This window comes from Fukomys damarensis, unplaced genomic scaffold (genome assembly GCF_012274545.1).
Source record: "Fukomys damarensis isolate Sample0158 unplaced genomic scaffold, DMR_v1.0_HiC HiC_scaffold_18, whole genome shotgun sequence".
Lineage (NCBI taxonomy): Eukaryota > Metazoa > Chordata > Mammalia > Rodentia > Bathyergidae > Fukomys > Fukomys damarensis.
Window position 1 is genome coordinate 40653322 of NW_022900930.1, and position 19356 is coordinate 40672677.

The following is a 19356-nucleotide window of genomic DNA, read 5'->3' on the forward strand; positions in this document are numbered from 1 at the left end:
ACGTGGCCGCCTGGGAGGGTCTGAGTAGTCTGGGGTTTCTAGACGGCAGTAATAACTGAGCGTCGGTGTCTGGTGTCTGGGTGCTGGGCGAGCGGGGCAGGAGCCTCCGAAGGAAGAGGGGCCTCGGCGTGCTCCGGGCAAGTTTGCGATCTGGGCGCGGCGCTTGCTCAGTCCGGGCAGGGCAGAGAGCTGGGCAGCCCACGTGGCCGCCTGGGAGGGTCTGAGTAGTCTGGGGTTTCTAGACGGCAGTAATAACTGAGCGTCCGGCTGCGCGTCGCCCTTCTGTCGCAGCCTTCCGCGTCCTCTGTGTGCGCTGGGCCCTTCGCGCGCAACAGCCGGTACCTATTCCGGCAGGTGGACCTGCAAGCGAGCGCGGGCACACTCACGGCGTAAGGCCATGTGGCCTGCCAGGCGGAGATCCTGGGAACCGGTTTCTGCCTGTGCTGCATTCCCGGGCGCCTTCCCCGAGAAAGCACCAGGGGCGCCCCCACGCGGGGCCTGGGCACGGTGGGAGCAATGGGTATAACCGCACTGCCCTGCTGTGGACCGGCTGAAGACTGACACAGAAAGGCGCCCAAGCCAGTCGGACCATGGCCTTCCTCAACTAAGTGAGCACCCTTGAGCTCTTCCGACCTTTCTTCTGAGTTCGCGGGTGCTCTAAAGAGCCACAGTTTGTATGTTTTCTGAGGGGTCTCTTTTCTATAGGGTGTCACAGAAGCAAGGTGGCACCTGCCTCTTTCTAAGCAAAGATTCTCTTTGCCTACGCAAATGCTTGCATTTGATTGCTTGTGTAAAAGAAACAACGTGGATACAATTTTTTAATTGAATAAGCAGAAGGCATAGTTAGGCATAGAATGGCACAAAAGTGGAATTTTCTAGATAAATATGCAGATGGAGTAATTTCATATTTCTGAAGAATGATTCATAGTTGCAAAATTTAGCAAATTGCAGTCCTCCCTGCTAATTCATTTTATCCTCAAACAGCCCTTTTGCAGATTGCTTAATAAAATTAATTTAAATAAAGTAAATGAGGGGTGGGGGATTTAGCTCTGGTTTGGTGGCCTGCCTTGCAAGCACAAGGACCTGAGTTCAATCCCTGGTACCCCTCCACCAAAAAAATAAAGTAAATGAAAGTCTAAAAACAGCACTGGCAGTTCTGGGGTTTTTTTGTTTGTTTTTGGTATCAGGGATCGAACTGAGGACCTTGTGTTTGTAGGCAGGGGATGGAACCACTGAGCTAAATCCCCAGCTCCAGAAATGGCTGTTTTAAAAAAAAATCACAATTCAAACTATATTATTAACTTAAAAAATATACCACCCATACTTCAATTTTTTATGATTTAGGCTGTATCTCAGAACTTTTTATTTTTTTTAGGTTTTGGATTTATTAAAAACACCATTGTAGAACAGAGGCTGTGGAAGGTGTGAAATCAGGTCAGATGTGTGGGTATTGTGGAAAACTTAACTGGCCCTATGGCGCTTTACAAATTGGTTTTTGGAATAAACTGCAGGTGTAGCCTTGTTGCTTGTTTTTTCTCTCTTTTAAGAAAGGGGCCATAGAAGAAGAAAGCCAAGTTAGCTGAGCTTTTCTTTTTATTGGCTCTGGAATAACTGGAAGTTTGCTGTGCTTAGTGAATCGGAAGGGGTATGAATTGGAGAGTGAATCAGCACTGGCTGTGATTGTTTGTCCAGTTAGGGAGTGAGAGTGGGAAAAACCCTGGTTAATTTCCTCATTTCTCTTTGGCTCTGTTGTCCTCATAACTTCACATTGGATTCTATTATATAACCAACAGATGTGTAGCTTCTCAGACTGAACTGGGCTTAGGTTCATAGAAGGGGAAACGTAGCCCCAAGGCTGTGAAGTGACAGCCCAAAGACATACAGCTTGTGGGAGCCCAAGGTGCAGTCCTGCTGGTTAGTTTCCCTGCAGGCACGTTGCCCTGAGGTACATTTTGCCATGGAGGGAAGAGTTCCTTCACACCAGGTGGAATCTCAGGCACAGAGTGGCATGCATACCCAGCAGCCTGGACACGGACAGTTGGTGGGTTGCCTGGGTATTTCCTGAGGACACCTGTGTCTTTTCTTCAAGATTGACTAGTTCATTTTAACGCTAGAAAGCCATGTTTGCTACAAAAGGAGAAATAAAGCAAAATGAAAACTGGAAGAGCTTGGGTGTTTTGTCACAGAGGTGCCATGGAATTATTCCCCACAGCACTGTACCATTTGTTCTGTTCCAGGTGCTTGGTAGCCAAGGGACACCAGAGGAATAAGTGCCTGGTGAATAAACATCTGCTCCAGGGCCACTGTGGCCATCTAGAGCCCTGCTGTCCTTCTTGGCTGGGCTGTTTTGATACTTAGGAACTTACCTGCAGTTGACCAGGTTGAGGCTGTTACCCCTGAGAGGCACTTGAGTTAAGTGCCCTCTGAGTTAAGTGTTCCTTGCCATGGGGATTTGCTGCTTTTCCTTCTGAAAGTTCACATGGGACCCCACAAAGTGATGATGCACTGCTTCTGGGTCCAAGACACAAAAAAAGCCTTCTGTGCTGTGGGCTACAGCAACACAGTTGCCATTTCAAGCTGCCCATCTCTGCCTCATCCCAGCTAATCATCCCCTGGGCTCCCTCTGCCACCTTTGTGAAATGGGATTGAACCTGAGCGCTGCTGCCAGGATGCAGGGAGTAAGGCATATGAAGTACTCGAGGGGGCGCCTGGCACAGGAAGTGTTGGCTTTGTCACTAGGGTTGCTCTGGCAAGGGGGAGGGGAGCAGTGTGAATGGGGCCCTTGAAGGATGTTCGGTTTTAACTACCCACCCCTGGAGTAGGATTCACCCCACTCAAAGTGGGGAGCAAAGAAGCAGCCTCACACCTCACTGGTCACTCATTTTCTGCCCTGCTTTATTCCTGCAGGCGTCAGCCATTGCAGCCATGGAAGGTGCCCACATAAGAATGAGTCTTTGAATGTCAAGGAGTCATTCACTTTGCTTAGAACCAGTATGCCAGGAAATCATTACCAGACGTCACTTCTGGGTTGTGGAAGCTTTTGAGGGTCATTCCAAAGCAAAATATGACATAAGACAGAGGGCCTGGGCAGGTCATGATTGACTGAGTCAGGGTTACCGCTTTTATTTTTTTTTAAAAATGTTCTCTCATTATTTTGTTCCATGTGAATACTGGTAGTCAAATGCTACGGAGAGTATAGGGTGCGGGAAGGAGGAATGTAGTGTCAGTGACATAGCAAAGCTCTCTGGTCCCTGCCTACTGAGCTTGCCCATCTCAAAAGATTGTGAGAAGCAACTGTGCAAAGATGAGAAAGAAGGGAAGGTAAAGCGCCCCGGTGCTGATGGGAGTGTTGAAAACACAGCTGTATGACAAAGTGAAAGAAACATGAGGAGCCAAAGCCACTGTGGGCGTGGTGTGGCTGAGGGACTAGTCAGCCTCGTGTTTAAGAGTGTATGGATTCAGCATAGAGAAGCAAGGCATTTGGGAGGGTGTGGCTAGACCGTGAGATTACTGAAGCTTCGTCAACACCAAATTAGTTGTGGAATTCTTAGAACACGGGCGATCCTGAGTCATGGCAAGACTTCTGTATGACCTGTGGCATAAAAACAAATAAAATACCTTTTGTTTCCAGAAAGGAAGCATAAATATAATTTCGTTTCTATAATACAAGAATGAAGGTTTTTTTAAAAAAAAAACTGAAACAAGTAGAAATGTGTAAAGCAGAATGACAGCTAGTGGGCTTGCTGCCCCTACCCTTACCTCTACCCCCACCTCTGAAACTACCATGTATTCCCACATCCATAGCATCTTTTGAGATGAACTTTCTAGTAAACTTTTTGAAATAAGAAATCCTTTGCTACGAACCTCATGTCCTCTTCCTTCCCCCAGTGTATCTGATCTGTAAATTTAGATTTTATTAAATTAGGTTATCTAGAAGAGGTGTGCTTAAAACCTGGTGCGCTTCCAGAACACGTGAATGTTCTCTTCTGCACCTGCTCCACTCGCATGGTTTTAGTAGTTTGCCTGCAAAGTGTGGTGTGCTTTTGTGAAGGTGAAAGCTCACCATTGCATCTTTTTAGCACTACTTTTAAGGAAAATGCAAAAAATTGCACAGTGGTCTAATTTTTATTTCTGTTTTTATATCCTTTGAGCAGGGCTCTGGGTTGGTTTGGCTTAGGATAAGTGCCAGTGTGAAATCTCACAAATAGTGTTTTCTTTTGAAATAGGTTGTTTGCAGAGAGCTTTTTAATTTCTTCCTGTGACTTTTTTTTTTTCAGCCGTACAGTTGGTGGCGGTTTTGTAGGATCTGAGGTAATAATGTGTTTGATCAGTTGGGAGAATGCCAAACCTCTGTTGAATTTTTGTTTCCCTGAGATTGACCTGTATAAAGTTAGGGTTTGTTCTGTGTTTTTGATAAAGTATCTTTGGAAATTATAGGATAGAGGTTACACAAACTCTTAAGAAAGTGTACCTCGGCTTTTCTTCTCTTTCCCCCTGAAATGAAAAACGATACTGTGTTTCCTCCAAGCTTTATGTAGAAGCCCGTGTCTGCCCAGCTTCTTTGCATTTTAATGCTGACTGATTTGGGTTGTTGCTCTTTGCAGGTTCCTGGAGCAAGGGTGTTTGGTGACAGCTCCCAGGAGTCAGTTTGCAGAATTACTGTCCCAGAATCAGTCCAGATTGCGGGGTCGTGAGTCCCCAGGAAAGTCTGTGGAGGCGCCCAAGTGCCAGCTTGGGCGGAGCACATCTGCACGCCATTTTCAGGAACTTTTGCCACAGGTGTAAAAGCCTCTTGACCTGCTAAGATGTTGAGACAGATACTGTCGGAGATGTACATAGATCCTGACCTACTGGCGGAACTCAGTGAAGAGCAGAAACAGATCCTGTTCTTCAAGATGCGAGAAGAACAGATCCGGCGATGGAAAGAAAGAGAAGCAGCCATGGAAAGAAAGGAGTCTGTGCCAGTGAAATCCAGACCAAAGAAAGGTAAACCTAGCCACAGCTCTGCTGTGTTAGCGGGACAGATCCGGGCTTGTAACACTTCACACCAGCACAAGCTAGCCAGGTGTGCGTTGGAATTTGGTAGATGAATACTGAATGGTATTGAGACAAACGTAGTGCAGTTTATCCACTTGAAGGCTGCATGTACAGGTGAGCACATAACTTGCCCTGGAGTTGCATGGCCAAATGCAAATCTCTTCCTTGAAACCAGACTGACCTTCAACTGCAGTCAGACGTCACTTCTAGGGACCGGGGATGTAGTTCAGTAGTAGAGTGCTTGCTGAGCATGTGCGAGGCCCTGGGTTATACCCCCAGTCTCCTCTGGGGTTTGACCTGAGGGGTATTAAATTAAGAAGGGTCCCTCCCTCCATATTGTTGTAGAGCCTCAGCGTATTTATATCAGCGTCTTTACAGTCATTGCATTTGCATCCCTTAGATCTCGAGAGATTGTATGTTATCCATTTCAGGGAGTACGCCCTGTAAGGAGCTGCTGTAAGGGAAAGTTTGGTAATATTTTTTTAGGGGGACTGCATTTTCCAAATGTACTCCTTTGTGACTGAAGGAATCCCTGTTGTTTCAGAGGGTTTCTCTGTGGCCACGAGGGAGGGATACCTTGTACACAAGGATCTGCAGTACACAGGAACAGATAGTGAAAAGCACACACAAACCCTTCTCCCTTCCTACTCACCACCCCCTGTCCCAGACACGCGTTCTCTCATGGGTGACCCACTAAGTTGTTAAAACTGTGTGGCTTCTGAGGTTGGTTACAGAGGCACTGAAGACCAATTTCTTCTTATTTTTGATTGAACAAAGAAAGGTAAAAGTTTATAAAATCACTCCGGTTTTCAGAGACTGAGAAAAATAAATCTTATTTGCATACTTGGTATGCACACAAGTTCAAATTGAAGGTCAGTGTAGTCACCTTCGCCTTACACTGTCTTTCACTCAGGCTTTTTTTCAATGAAGCTTTTATACTGATTAGGAAAGAAACATGAGCATCTCATTTCTTATTGTATTATAATATAAAGTGGATATCTGTATTCACGGCTTCTGCTGATGTTTCGGTGTTTCTGTGAAGCACTATGCATTAATTAGTCTTTGCACAGTTTCTACAAAGTCAGTTTTTATTAACCAACTTTATAGATGAAGAAACCCAGGGCAGATAGCAGTAATGTTGCAAAGTCCCACCGATACATGCCTAGATCTGTCTGATTTCATATAGTACTCTCCAAAATAGAATTTTCCTTTACTAAGTAATATGTCCAGCCTGAAGCATAACCCTTTTGTCTTTTCAAACTGATTCTCACACCCCCTCACATTCCTTAGTTAGAGCTTATCAGATATAGCTGGGTCCCCTTGGGCACCACGTTCATTGCAAACATAACATGTTGATGTGGTGGGGTGACCTTGGGGATGGGGGAAAGCTAAAGATTTTTGCCCCTACAGTCAATGGCCATAGCCCTTCATTAGACTGAGGGCTTCTTGTGCTTGCTAAATTGCTCTACTTGTGATAAGATAAAAATTTCAGTTTCCTGGCTTAAATTTTTCCCTTGTAGAGTTGTGAATCTATCTCTCAGGAAAGATATTTTTACAGTTAAATGATAAGGAACAAAGTATGCTAATATAATGCGGTGACAGTTAATATCACTGTTTGGGGTCAAAAGTTGATTACCCCCTTAACTCTGTTAACATTTGGAAAATGTAGCTTGCATTAAACCAACTCCTCTTCTGATGGCAGAAAAAAGAATGGGTTTCTCCCACTTCCCCTAAACACAGTGCACTACTTTATTCTTCTGTCTTCCTCTGCTTTGGAGTAAAGCCTCAGACAGCCCAACCTGGCTGGTGCTGCCTGGAGGTGCTGAGCTAGGGACCTACTAAGCCTGTGACCTTTGGGTGCTGAGACCTCCCTGTGTGCATTTCCTCCTTTCACATCTGGGCTTTCTGCCCGCCCAGTCTTTCCGCAACCCCTGGCTTGTTCCGAGCTAAATTCTGTTTTTTCTTAGCAGTTGGTAGCCACCACGTTATGGCTTTGGAGGTTGTCATTTTCACTAAGTATAGCGTATGTCCATCCCTCATTTCTTTACACCTTTCTGCTTGTCTCTTGGAAGTTCTTTCACTGTCAGCTGGTCTTCTCTTCCCCCCTCTGTAAATAGGCAACTATGGTGAAATTTCAGGGAGCATCACACAGTGTTTGTGTACTGCGTGACACAGGAACGAGGCTCTTGCTTAGTAATCGGGCTTGTGTGGGAGAGGCTGGAAAACAAGCAGGAGGGTGGATTTAGCCAGTCAGAGAGCCGATCATTTCTGACTTCTGTAGTGGGGGAATGTGATTCTTACAGTGGGAGAGTGCCACAGAGCTCCTGTGCTTGTGAGTGAGCAGCTAGAGGGCCCTGGCTGCCTGGTGCCATTGGCCACAAGGCTGCTGACCCCGTGGCTGTGTCTGAGCTGAGGTGGGCCACATGTGTAGCTGCTGGGTTTCAAGGACCTGGTGGGAAGAAAGTAAAAACCACACTGATAATTATGCATTTATTATGTCCTGAAACGATAATATTGAGGATGTAGTGGGTAAAGCAGAATCTATTATTAAAATTAATTTCTGTTTCTTTCATTTTTTCAGTGTGGCTACTAGGAAAGTTATAATTAGGGATGTGGTTCACATTTAGACAGGGTAATTCTGTCGATAATGGTTGCTTCAGCTAGCATTTATTAAGCTGTGTATTGGACTCTTAGCTGATTGCTTTAATATATTATCTCATTAAGCAATAACAGCCAAGCCTGAAGTGTGACTTACTATTTACATTTAATCAACAAGAAAAGTGAAGCTCAGGGCCACTCACTCCCTTGCCCAGGGAAAAGAACTGGTACTTGAGAACTCAAACAGATACTGAGGCTGATTCTCCCAAAGCTGATACGCTGAGCAAGTATGCTACCTGGGAAGTTTAGCTGGGGCTTAATAAGCTACTGTTGTCTGAAGGTGCCTGGCATATGTCTAACACACGTGCTTGTGTTGGGGACCTGTCATGGAGCCTTTTCCCTGTGTGTCTTTATTGGGTAACACAAACAGAAGACTGTCACTTACAGAGGGCATCCTAGCACCTCTTTTTAAAAAATTTTTTAGGTACGGGGGATCGAACTTGGGTCCGTGTGTGTGTGTGTGTGTGTGTGTGTGTGTGTGTGTGTGTGTGTGTGTGTGAGAGAGAGAGAGAGAGAGAGAGAGAGAGAGAGAGAGAGAGAGATTTCTCTGGGTCTCAGTTGAATTAATGGGATCTAATGCAACAGATTGGGATCCGGTAGCTGTGCTGGGTGAAGGAGGGCCTGTGTTTTGTTGTGTGCCCTTAAGACAGAATCAGACTTTTGAACCTTCATTTTCTGGGTTCTCATTGTTACCAGAGGCAAGTTCCTTTATGCAGAGCCTTCCCTCTTCATGACAGAAACGATGAAGCTCTTGGTTTGTGCCACACCAGCAGTGTCTACGTCCTCCTCCCGTCCTCTCTGTCCTCTCTTGGACGCTGGGCTTGTGACGAGACAGGCAGCATCCCAGGCTCGGGGGTGAGTTAGTTCTGGACTTCTCCTTTCAGCAGCTTCATCTGACTTTATGAAAATGCTTCTCAGCTTCTCTTTTGGTCTTCCTCATGGGTCTCTTCTTCTTGCCCTCTTTCCTTTTCATCTCTGACTATATATCTGTGACGCCCCCTACCCTGGTAGTCTGTAACTTTCCCATGGGGTTGGGGGTGGCAGCTTGCTCATAGACTCTTGGAAATGTACAGGAAACTTGGAAGTGTACAGGAAAATGCACGCAGAAAACACTTTGTGTCACATTTAACAGGTCTTGCTATTCATGCCCAGACTCCCAGGGCTTCACAGGCCCCTGGTGAAGATTAAGAGTCTATGTTGTCTCCCAGGGGCAACTCTTCTGTCTCCCGAGATCAAACGCCACTTACATGCTGGCGACTCTAGCCCATATGGGCAATGAGGCCTCTCACCCAAGCTTCGGTCTCAGTGTCAATTATCTAGGGAGCATTTTTGCTAGATGGCCCAGGTGCCCTGCAAACCTGTTGCAAAATCAGACGGTCCAGTACTACCCCAGCTTTCCCTGTTGCCCCCTGCCACCCTCTGGTCCCGCCTCTTGTGCTGTCTTGATGGGAAACACTGCTCTATCCCTAGTCCCTGAATCCAGCAACCCAGGAGCCACTCTGCTTATGCCCTGACCCTCACCCTCCTACCTAGTCACTAAGTCCTACAGATTTTTCTTGCTATCCAATCCACAGAGCTTTCCTCCTGCCAACTGGTTGGTCTATTAGTACATCCCATTTATGTTAGCTTTGCATTTATGTTACTTGATTTAATCTTCACCAGAATCGGGGGAGATAAGTGTTGTCTCCTTTACTACTACAAATGAGAAAATCAACTTGCCAGGTGTGGTGGCCTATACCTGTAATCCCAGCACCTGGGAGGCTGAGGCAGAAGGATTGCAAGTTTGAGCCCAACCTGGGCAACTCAGTGACTTAGTGAGACCTTGTCTCAACATTTAAAAAGAAATATATGAAAGGACTGCAGAGGAGCTTAGTGCAAAGGCCCTGAAGTCAAGCCCCCAGTACCAGAAGAAAACAAAAAACTACAGATGCAATTTTATGAGTCAATGTTGGAAGCAGGATTTGAACTGAGGTCCAGCTCCCTGCCAAGTCTGTTCTGTACCACTGCACCGGACTTCTTGCCCCCTGCTTTAGTGCCTGTCTCGCTGAACTCTAAATAACCATTTCTGGCTAATAACTGAGCTTATCCCCTTCGGTCCTGAGCCCCATGGACTCAGCTGATCCCTCCCTCTGATCTAGTGGTTCCTTCTACTATTCTATTGAGGGTCTCATTTATCAGGCCACCACTGGCCTCCCAGAAGGGGAGTACCCTGCAGCTTCCTGAACTTCTTATTGTCTCTGAAATAAGCATAAAAATTATTAAAAATTTTTGCAGATTGACTTTGGTGCTAATAATGCCAGGATTGATACCCAGGTTAGCAAATGAAGCAAACAGTGGGGAAAACTAGTCATAAGTAATTTGAGCAAGTCCTGAAAAGAGCACAGGGCTAGAAATAGCCTTTTCATTCCCTGCCTCATCCCTGTCCCTCTGGGATGGGAAGAACATGACCATGATCCTACAGCTCAGCCTACCCAGCAGAATCCTGTTTACATTTTCTGTCTCAGTATCCCTTTTGCTTGGCTCCCTTTTTGTGCAGTGTCTCAGTTGGGAGGACACATTATAATGATGCCCTAAGCCCAGGTTTTGCAGTCTCAAAGACCAGTTGGAATTCTGATCCTAATATTTAGTAGCCCTGGGATCCTAGGCAAGTTCTTTAATTTCCTTGTGCTCCAGTGCCCTGATCATAAAATAGGGTTAATAATGGCCCAAGGGTGCTCTTTAGTGACAGGTGTGGCACAGGCATCAAGCAGTCAGAAGAGATGTGGGAATGGCACTGGGGTCCTGGGGACCCTCTCAGCGAGCATGCATCTTTTGGTTCCTGGATCAGTTCTAGGCCGTGGGTTTCTAACAGATGGGCCAGAGGAATGGAAGTCACTGCTTGGCACATTGGGGTGGTGGTTAATGGAAGTCAGTCAATATTTTAGTAACCTTGTTATCGGTGGGTGCTGTACTTATATCAGCACTGGTGAGACCTCCATTATATTTACAATCAGCCCTTTGTATCATTGGGTTACACATTATGAGTTTAATTAGAATAGAAAATATTTTTTTAAATTGCCTGTGCTGAACATGTACAGACTTTATTTTTCCTTGTCATTCCTTTACAAATGCACTATTTGCATAGTATTTGTACTGAATTAGGCAAAAGGTCATCTAGAGATGATTTAAGTATCCTGGGGGTTGAGCGTAGGTTCTGGGTAAACAATGCATCAGGTTATACAAGAGCACTGAGTACCTATTTATTTATTTAATTTGTGTAGTTATTTTTCAGTGCTGGAGATATCACCCAGGACTTTGTCCATGCTAAACAACTGCTCCACCACTGAGCTGTAGCTCCAGCCTATCCAAGATTTTGGAGTTTGGTATCCACAGAGGGTTGTGGAACCAGTCCTTCAAAAAAGGGTCGCTGTAACATGTGACATCATTACCACAGTTGCTGATGTGTCATATGAGGCTACTGGTGTTAATTCTGTCTGGTTTTGTGTACTCAATCCTTGGTCTTCTCCGCATGGGAAGAGTGAAAGGTCCTCTTCCTTTCTCTTGATCTCTCTCCCTCTCTGACTCTACACACACACTCTACTACGGTTCTTCTTCTGAGTGAGGTCTGGTCATAGTGAGACCAGGTTCCTGATTCCGAGGGGCAGTCTTAGTTTTGTGGCCTGAGGCTGGCCCTCACCATGCCCAAGGATGTGGTCCCTACCAACAACTGGCCGTCTCCCTCTTGCATACCTGTGCATTAACCATACGTGGGATACACCAGACACCAGTGCTGTGGGTAACATCAAACTGTATTATAACATTAAATAGCCCAGCCGTCTCCTTGCCAAGGACTTGTGCCCCTCCATTTTTATGTGACATTTTACAATATTGTCCCAGTAGAGGTTTCCCGTGTGTTTCAAGCAGGGATGATGTCTCCGAGAGCAGCTTTCTTTGTAGAATGAAATGTAGATCCAGTGTCCCTGCTTGGAGGTTCTTTCAGGTGTAGTGCTAAGCAGCCTGACCCCCTTTTCTAAAGGACCCTTTCAGGAGTCCTGAGACAGCAAAGGTGAGAGCACTGCAGTGCACAGACATGAATCAAGGACTGGGTCAGGGCAGAGACCTTATCATTATATAGAAGATCAGTGAAGAGGTCCCTTCCTCCTGTCCTCCAATTTAAGAGTGTGTATAATTTCAAGGTGAAGTAGGCAGAAAATCCAGGATACCTGGATGCCGTTAACTCATGAAAGGATTCAGTGTTTCTCCCATCAGGACCCCTTACAATCATTCTTTTAACTTTTGTTTTGTTTTTGGTGACATGATCTTACTATGTAGCCCAGGCTGACCTTGGTTGGTGATCCTCCTACCTCAGCCACTGAGTGCTAGGATCCCAGGTGTGCTCCACCATGCCCAGCTTGTAGTTTACCTTTAGGAGGTGCAGTGGGGCCAAAATGTGCTTCTCTGTTCACAGACTAGAGCTTTACTCATCTTGTTTTCTATACTTTCTTTTTTACCTATTTTCTCTGACTCATTTTATCCATGATTTCTCTGACTTGATCACCAGCATCCTTTCTCTCTCCCAGGTGTAAGCCCGGCCTCTGTTTCTTCTATTGAAGAAAATCTTTCAACTGTTTCTGCTCTTAAACGCCATTCTCTGCCCATTTGGCCTATGGAGCAGTTCTTGGAACCTGGTGGATCTCTGCAGAACATGTGGCTGAATCCTGCTTCCTCCTCACAGACAGACTCTGCCGCAGCACGTTCCTGCCGCCCACCTCAGTTCTCACCAACCCTTCTGTCCCGCACCAGTCTCCTGTCCCCACCTGTCTCCGATGTCCACGGCTGCACACGGTCCTCCTCAGTCCGTACCACCCCTTACCCTTTCTCTCTCGGTTGTACCCCCTTCCAATCTCCTTTCGCATTATTTCATTGTCTTGGAAATCAGAACGTCCTGCCTTATTCATTTGTTTATTTTTTAACCAGGTCTCCCATTTCTCTCCCCTTTCTTCTGCCTCCTGAATGAAGTATATGCTTTCCCAAGCTCTTCTACGCTTCATTCTCTTTATGAACCGAGCTATGCCACTGGCCGAAAGTTGTCTCCAAATGCACAAAGCCAATCTCAACCTCACTCCTGAACTCTTATTCTATATTCCAGATACCTCCAAAATGTCTCCATGTGGTTTCTAGCAAAATAAAAAAATAATTTATTTTGAATTTCCAAACAGCTCATTATCTTACTTTCCAACCAGATTTATTTTCTTGATGTCACTATTTCCACCCCACTCCCCACTGTGCCCCACTTGGTTTGTTTCTAAGTATTGGCATCATCTGTGAGCCCTTCCTTGAATCCAGCTATGTGTCTTTGAGTAAAGTTCTCCAACTAGAATGTAAGCTTCCCGAGGGCAATGACTGGCTGGTCTCACTGTAACTGTTGCCTGCATCTACCTCACTGCCTCAAATAAGGAATCATTATGTAAGGAGCCAGATATCTTGCTCTTTCCTGAGCTCTCGGTTGCTTGCGGGAGAATGGCCCTATCCGTTGATCCCCGGTCTATTATCTGGGCACCTAGCTCTGCGTCTTCCTCATGCTAGAAGCCCCATTTCGCCCATGTAGAATGAATTCCAGCAAAGTCCTCAATAGTCCTTCCCTCATCTTGGAATGAAGTAGAGGGTGTCGGAGTTGCTGGAGTGGCTTCCTTATCCTCCAGCAACTTTGGGGAGTGGTGGGAAACCCCTTAAAGCTCCCCCAGTCTCTGTGAAGTTTCTGACCTTTGCAGAAGCTCTTGGAGATGAGGAGTCAGACATTACTGTCAGTGCCACTTGCTAAATGCTCAGCCTTGAGCACTTGGCTAAGTCTGACTTCTACACCTAGTTCTCTTTTTTCTCACCACTATCTATACTCTCACAACTGCCCTCCTTTTAAAACTTCTGGAATCTGGTTCTCTCCTGTGCCTTTCTTCTATGCTCTTAACTCCTAAGTGCCCTCCCCTGCTCATCTGCAGTCCTGGGATTTCTCTCCCACCCTGGGTGAGGCGGCTTCCTGAGTTGTCTCTGCTCCCTGCCCACTGCAAGGCTCACTGGAAGCTGTGTGGTAGCTGAGATGCAGAACCTCTTGGCTCTTCATCTTTGCCTACCCTGACTGTGCCCTTTTGAGCACTTGGCTAAGTCTGACTTCTACACCTAGTTCTCTTTTTTCTCACCACTATCTATACTCTCACAACTGCCCTCCTTTTAAAACTTCTGGAATCTGGTTCTCTCCTGTGCCTTTCTTCTATGCTCTTAACTCCTAAGTGCCCTCCCCTGCTCATCTGCAGTCCTGGGATTTCTCTCCCACCCTGGGTGAGGCGGCTTCCTGAGTTGTCTCTGCTCCCTGCCCACTGCAAGGCTCACTGGAAGCTGTGTGGTAGCTGAGATGCAGAACCTCTTGGCTCTTCATCTTTGCCTACCCTGGCACTGTGCCCTTGTCCTCTCGAGTGTCTTTCTCCATATATATATATAGAGATATATCTAGATATATCTCTCTCTATATATATGAATAGAGTTACTTAGGTGAAGGTTGAGAGGTGGACATAATAAAAACACTATGAGGTGTCCTGAGAGAGTATAATAAAGGGAGTTTTATGAGGTATGACAACTTTAAAAAGTTAATGAACCATTTGGCATTTTCTGCAACAGTGCTGTCAGCAAGGCCCACCCTCCAGGGCACAGGGGATCCATCGCTCTTCCCCCACTTGTGGAAACAGTGGCAGGGACATCTCCTTGTGAATGATACATTTACATCCTTTTGTAGTGGAGACGGAAGTCTATTTTCCTTTTCCCCTGAGTGCCCTGTTTAGAACTGTCTTAGTTCCCTGAGAAGAGTAGAATGTGCCCAAATGAAAGATGGAATCTGGATTCACTCTGAGGCAACAGTATGACATTGGTGAACAAAACATTGCCATTTTCATCGGAGACCTTGATCTTCTCAAACCTTGATGTCTCACCTAGTGTGAGAAGACAAGACAAAATCCCCGTAGTATAAACTTCCGACTGTGGAGCCTGGCCAACTCTGTGTTCCTGTTGGGCACCCCGTATCACACACTCAACACCACTGTCTGGTTTAAGTTCTCAGCTAGGACAACTTTGGATCACAGTGACCTTGAATGTGTCCACCCTGGGACCTTTAGATTTGAAGCTTGCTCGCTTTGGACTTGCCTAAGCACACTCCGCCTTCCTTTGGTTTTAGGGCTGCTGCCCTGTGTGGCTATTTTTTAGGAGCACAGGGACTAGAGTGTAATACAACCCTTGAGGCCAGTTGTAAACAAGGGTTATTTAAGTAGCTTCACCAAGTATCACACTACCTGCTAGTATTATCTTTTCTCAAGTTGGTGTGAATCTCGAGGCCCCCATATAAGTAAATTGTAGGCTGGCTGAAGATAGCAGTTAACCTCCATTGAAGTTCTGTTACGTAGCCTTCCTGGTCTTCTCTGTATTCCTAGATAGCAGATATTAGTCTTCCCATTTTACTGATGAGGAAATTGAGTCTTCGGGAAATTGAATATTTTGCCCAAGTCACACAACTAGTAGGTGGTAGGGTTAGGACTTGAACACAATGCAGCCTGGCTGTGGAAACACCAAACTCCTGAGCAACCATATAATTCTTGGTTACAGGGAGATTCTTAGACTTAGGCTTAAGAGGTTGTGGTATCCAGTGCTAAAGGGTACCCTGAAGGGTAATGCATACCTTAAATGCTTTCCATTTTACCATCTTCACTTTCAAAGTGGGCATGAGCAAGAACCAAACTCATGATATTTTTAAACAAATAAGTCTATCACACCCAGTACTCACTGCAACCCCTCCCGTTGCTACTATGAATGCTGCTTATTCCTGAGATTAGAAATGCTTTGCCTCATTTAATCCCCCACCCTAAAGAGCCTCTGTGACTGGGAAACAGTATTCCATAAATGAAGGTATTTGTTCAAGTCAAATCTTGTCTTGTTTGCAGAGAATGGCAAATCAGTCCATTGGAAACTGGGAGCTGATAAGGAAGTGTGGGTCTGGGTGATGGGCGAGCACTCCCTGGACAAACCCTACGACGAGCTCTGCAATGAAATCATTGCTGAGAGGGAGCGGCAGAGAGCAGAGAAGGAAGCGGAGGAGTTCAGGTAGGGGATTGCAAACCAGTGAGAGACTGGCCAGATTTTAACAGACACTGCACAGATGCCCTGGGCTCACAGTGTCTGGTGGGTTCATAGGGCTGTGAAAATTATTTTAGATCTTTCTGCGAAGTGTCTTCACATGCTCAGCTATTCTCTTTATTCCCACAATTCTCTCACGTCTGCTGCTCCTTTGCCACTTGCCATCCCAGTGCTAGTCTGCCTGAATATGCAGCTTCTCCACTGATCATCACTGCTCTTACAGAACAGTGCGGGTGTCATAGTGAAGCCTCAGGAGCATCAGCAAGAACTACAATGGCATCCAAGCTTCAAGCCTCCAAAGAAGATTGCTTGGATGTGGGCAGCTGGATACACAGGCTCTTTAGTTGCCCCGCTGTGTCAGACATTAGGAACTCAAAGAGAAACAGGGAGCTTCCTGTCTAGGAAGAGAAACAGGAAGACGTAGCTCCGACTGCAGCTGATGCAGGCTCTACTGCGAGCTTTGGTTAAGGTATAGACAGAGAAGTTACCTAGACAAGGTAGGGGTCTATCATTCCAGTCCACATAAGAGGCAAACTCTGAGCTGAGTTTGTAGCTACCGAAGGCCAGGATGGAAAGGTTGGCATAATTAAGTTCCCCTTAACTTGACTTTAAGTAGCTTTTGGGGTAATGGTGAGTTCTTTGGAGCATTTAGCATATACCTGGGCAAGTGGTAGGAGACAGAGGACCATGCTGTGAGGTACCTCAAATGCCTGATATAGGGGTCAGGATCATCTTTGCACAGTGAGGTTTTGAAAGGGACATGATGTAATCAACTGGACATAGAAGAAGGTGTCTCGGAGGGCACCCTGAGGCAGGCAGTGATTCTCTGTGCTACTCAGAGAGTGGCCTCTGTAAAGTCCTCTTCCCTTGGATGCCTCCTCTAGCTCTGGGCAGTGGTGTTGACAGCCTACTCTGAGCTGGCAAGATGGAAATTGGAGCAGTCATTCAGGACCTATTTAGTCCCTGAGGGCTGGTGATGCTGCTCCCAACTCCTGTGATTTTAAACTGTAAATACACACAGGAAGGTAATGGGAGGATTTGGTGTTGATCGTAGGAAGATGCTGTACTCTACCAGCCTAGCTTCTGAACTGGGAGTTGGGCAGACCTGGGTTCAAATCCTGGCTTTGACCCTGGGAGGTATTAGATAAATTATAAGATTTTTTTTAGCTTCTCTACAAAGCAACTATAACAAAGTTTTCCTGATAGGGTTATTGTGAAGATTTAGTTCATGTCTTTAAACACCTAGCAAAGAGCCTGATAGATTATTAGCAGTATAGTCACCAATCTGTTACTGGTTTCCCCATGGTTTAAAATTAGACATTTGGTGTGGAAAAGCTGCCTATGCTGAAAAAATACTTTTTGCTCATTTTGCTCTGATTTCTCCTCAGAAAATCTCAGTCTGACAAATTCACCAGTAGCCTGAAAGCAAAATCACAGTACTACAATCTTCCTGCACCAAATAACACGTGTAACAGAGCAGCAGAGGAGGAAGTGAGGCAAACATCCAGACCAGCACCAACCTTCAAAGAAGAAAATACCAAAGTGAGTCTTGTGTATATGCAAATGTGCAGAATTCCATAATGGGGGAGACACAGACATTGAGGCCGTTAGACAAATGTAAGCATAATCAGGACTTCCATCTGGATTTCCTGGGAAAATATCTCCTACACCTAAGGTCTTGCCATGTATTTCATTTTGGGGGAATTGGCTCATGAAAAAGATAAAGCACCCCCCCTTTTGTGCTAAGGGATCTAGAAATACAGTTTGGTATTTAAGAATAGTTTCGGATTTTTTCCTCATTAAATGTCTTCTATAACAGAGGCCAACAAACTTTGTTTCCAGAAGGCCACACAGCAAACAGTGTAAGCTTTGTGAACACAATGAGTGAGTATGGCTGTGTTCCGGTGAAACTTCACTTCGAAACCCGGTCACAGGACTGGATTTGACGTATTTGTGATTTACATTGTCTGATTGAGGGCCCCTGCCCCCTTTTGTTTTTTTCAGACTCAAAACATCAGTGTCTTTTTTGGCTTCATGGATTCTGCCTGTGATTGTGGGGAACAGTTATTTCTCCAATGCCATGCAATTTTATCCTCAGAATTATTAACAAATTATCTTGTGGTTCAGGTGGTTCAGAAAGCTCTAATATAATTTGCTGCTTGGATTACAGTTTGAAAGAACAACAAAAAATTCTATTATGAGGTGCCTTTTTCTGCCAGAAGTTTAATTACACTGTGAGTTAACGGGATTTGCAGTTGTGTGACTTCCTTTCCAGTCTTCAGTCTTGTTACACTGGCTGTGTGTACTCTTGATGTCTTTGAGGCTGTCAAGTGGGGATACAGTATCTGTCCTGACTACTTTATGGGGCTGGTAATATTCTTATAATTAATATGGCACCAGAGGCATTACACAGCCAGGTACAAATGGACTGGTGAGTGTCTCTTTTGGTGCTCATAGCATGATGAAGTAGAGTCCGTCTGCATCTGTCCATTTTATAGATGAGGAAACTGAGGCTTGATCAACCTGCCCAAGGTCTTATTTTCACTGAGGTCTACAGGATCTCCAGGTCACTCCTTACATTAACGCTTGTTCTTGATCACCTCATTAATATGAGACATGTAAAGAAGCTTTATTAAGTGCTGCAAAGTTGAGGTTCCAAATAGTTATTTCAAAATTCTAAACTTTGTTTTATGTCCCAGGGACAGCCCTGAGGACTTTCTTCATAGGTCAGTAAGGCAGCCAAGCTTTCCCAGGCCTGGTATATACTCACCATGCTTAATATTGCCCTCCTAAGCAGCCCCCTTTCTAAAAACCTAAAAAGAAACAACAATGACAATACAAATCCTCCTTCAAGAGCATGAATAAAGTATACTTACTTTTGTGCTTGAATGATGATATTTTCTAGTAAGTTTTTTTTCAAAAGTAGGACAAAAGATTAAAACTGAAACTAAATAGATACCATGGTTGTCACTCTTCGGGTATGACACATTACAAGGAGAATTGCATTGCTCTATTCCTTCGAGGTCTGTTTAAGGGCAAATAGAAAGAGTTGGGGTAGGGGGTTCAGAGATCTTTAGGTACAAAGAATACGGAAATGAATGGGTGAGGGATTTTTACACTTCTGCTTTTCATCATTCCCCATATCAGAGAAGATCAGCCAGCATCACCCACGATGTTCACTGAAGTTCTGTTTGTCAGCAGATGCTGAAGGAGGCTGATGATGATCCCAGCTAGTGCAGACGTTTAGATGGCAGGCTGTCGTCTCTCATGTGTACCCTCCACTTAATGGTAGATTTACATCTTTATTTTAAGCCCTGTGTTACTATAGTAGGTTGGATACTGTCTCCTAAAATTCATGTCCACCCATACCCTCAGGATGTAAACTTATTTGGAAATAGGGTCTTTGCAAATGTAATTAAGTTAAGGATTTCAGGATGAGATCATCCTGGATTTAGGGTGGACTCTTAATCTGATGACAGTTGTCTTTTTTTTTTTTTTTTTTTTTTTTTT

General features: G+C 45.2%; 1 protein-coding gene across 1 annotated transcript in view; it reads left to right on the plus strand.

Moving 5' to 3' along the window:
- Positions 1–371: 371 nt before the first annotated feature.
- Sh2d4a (SH2 domain containing 4A) overlaps positions 372–19356 on the plus strand; it is a 60992-nt gene continuing 42007 nt past the window's right edge. The window contains exons 1-4 of the mRNA XM_010624916.3: positions 372–608; positions 4605–4986; positions 15654–15813; positions 17235–17388. Coding sequence (XP_010623218.1) covers positions 4806–4986; positions 15654–15813; positions 17235–17388 — 495 coding nt within the window. The 5' untranslated portion in view covers positions 372–608; positions 4605–4805. The remainder of the gene's footprint in view (positions 609–4604; positions 4987–15653; positions 15814–17234; positions 17389–19356) is intronic.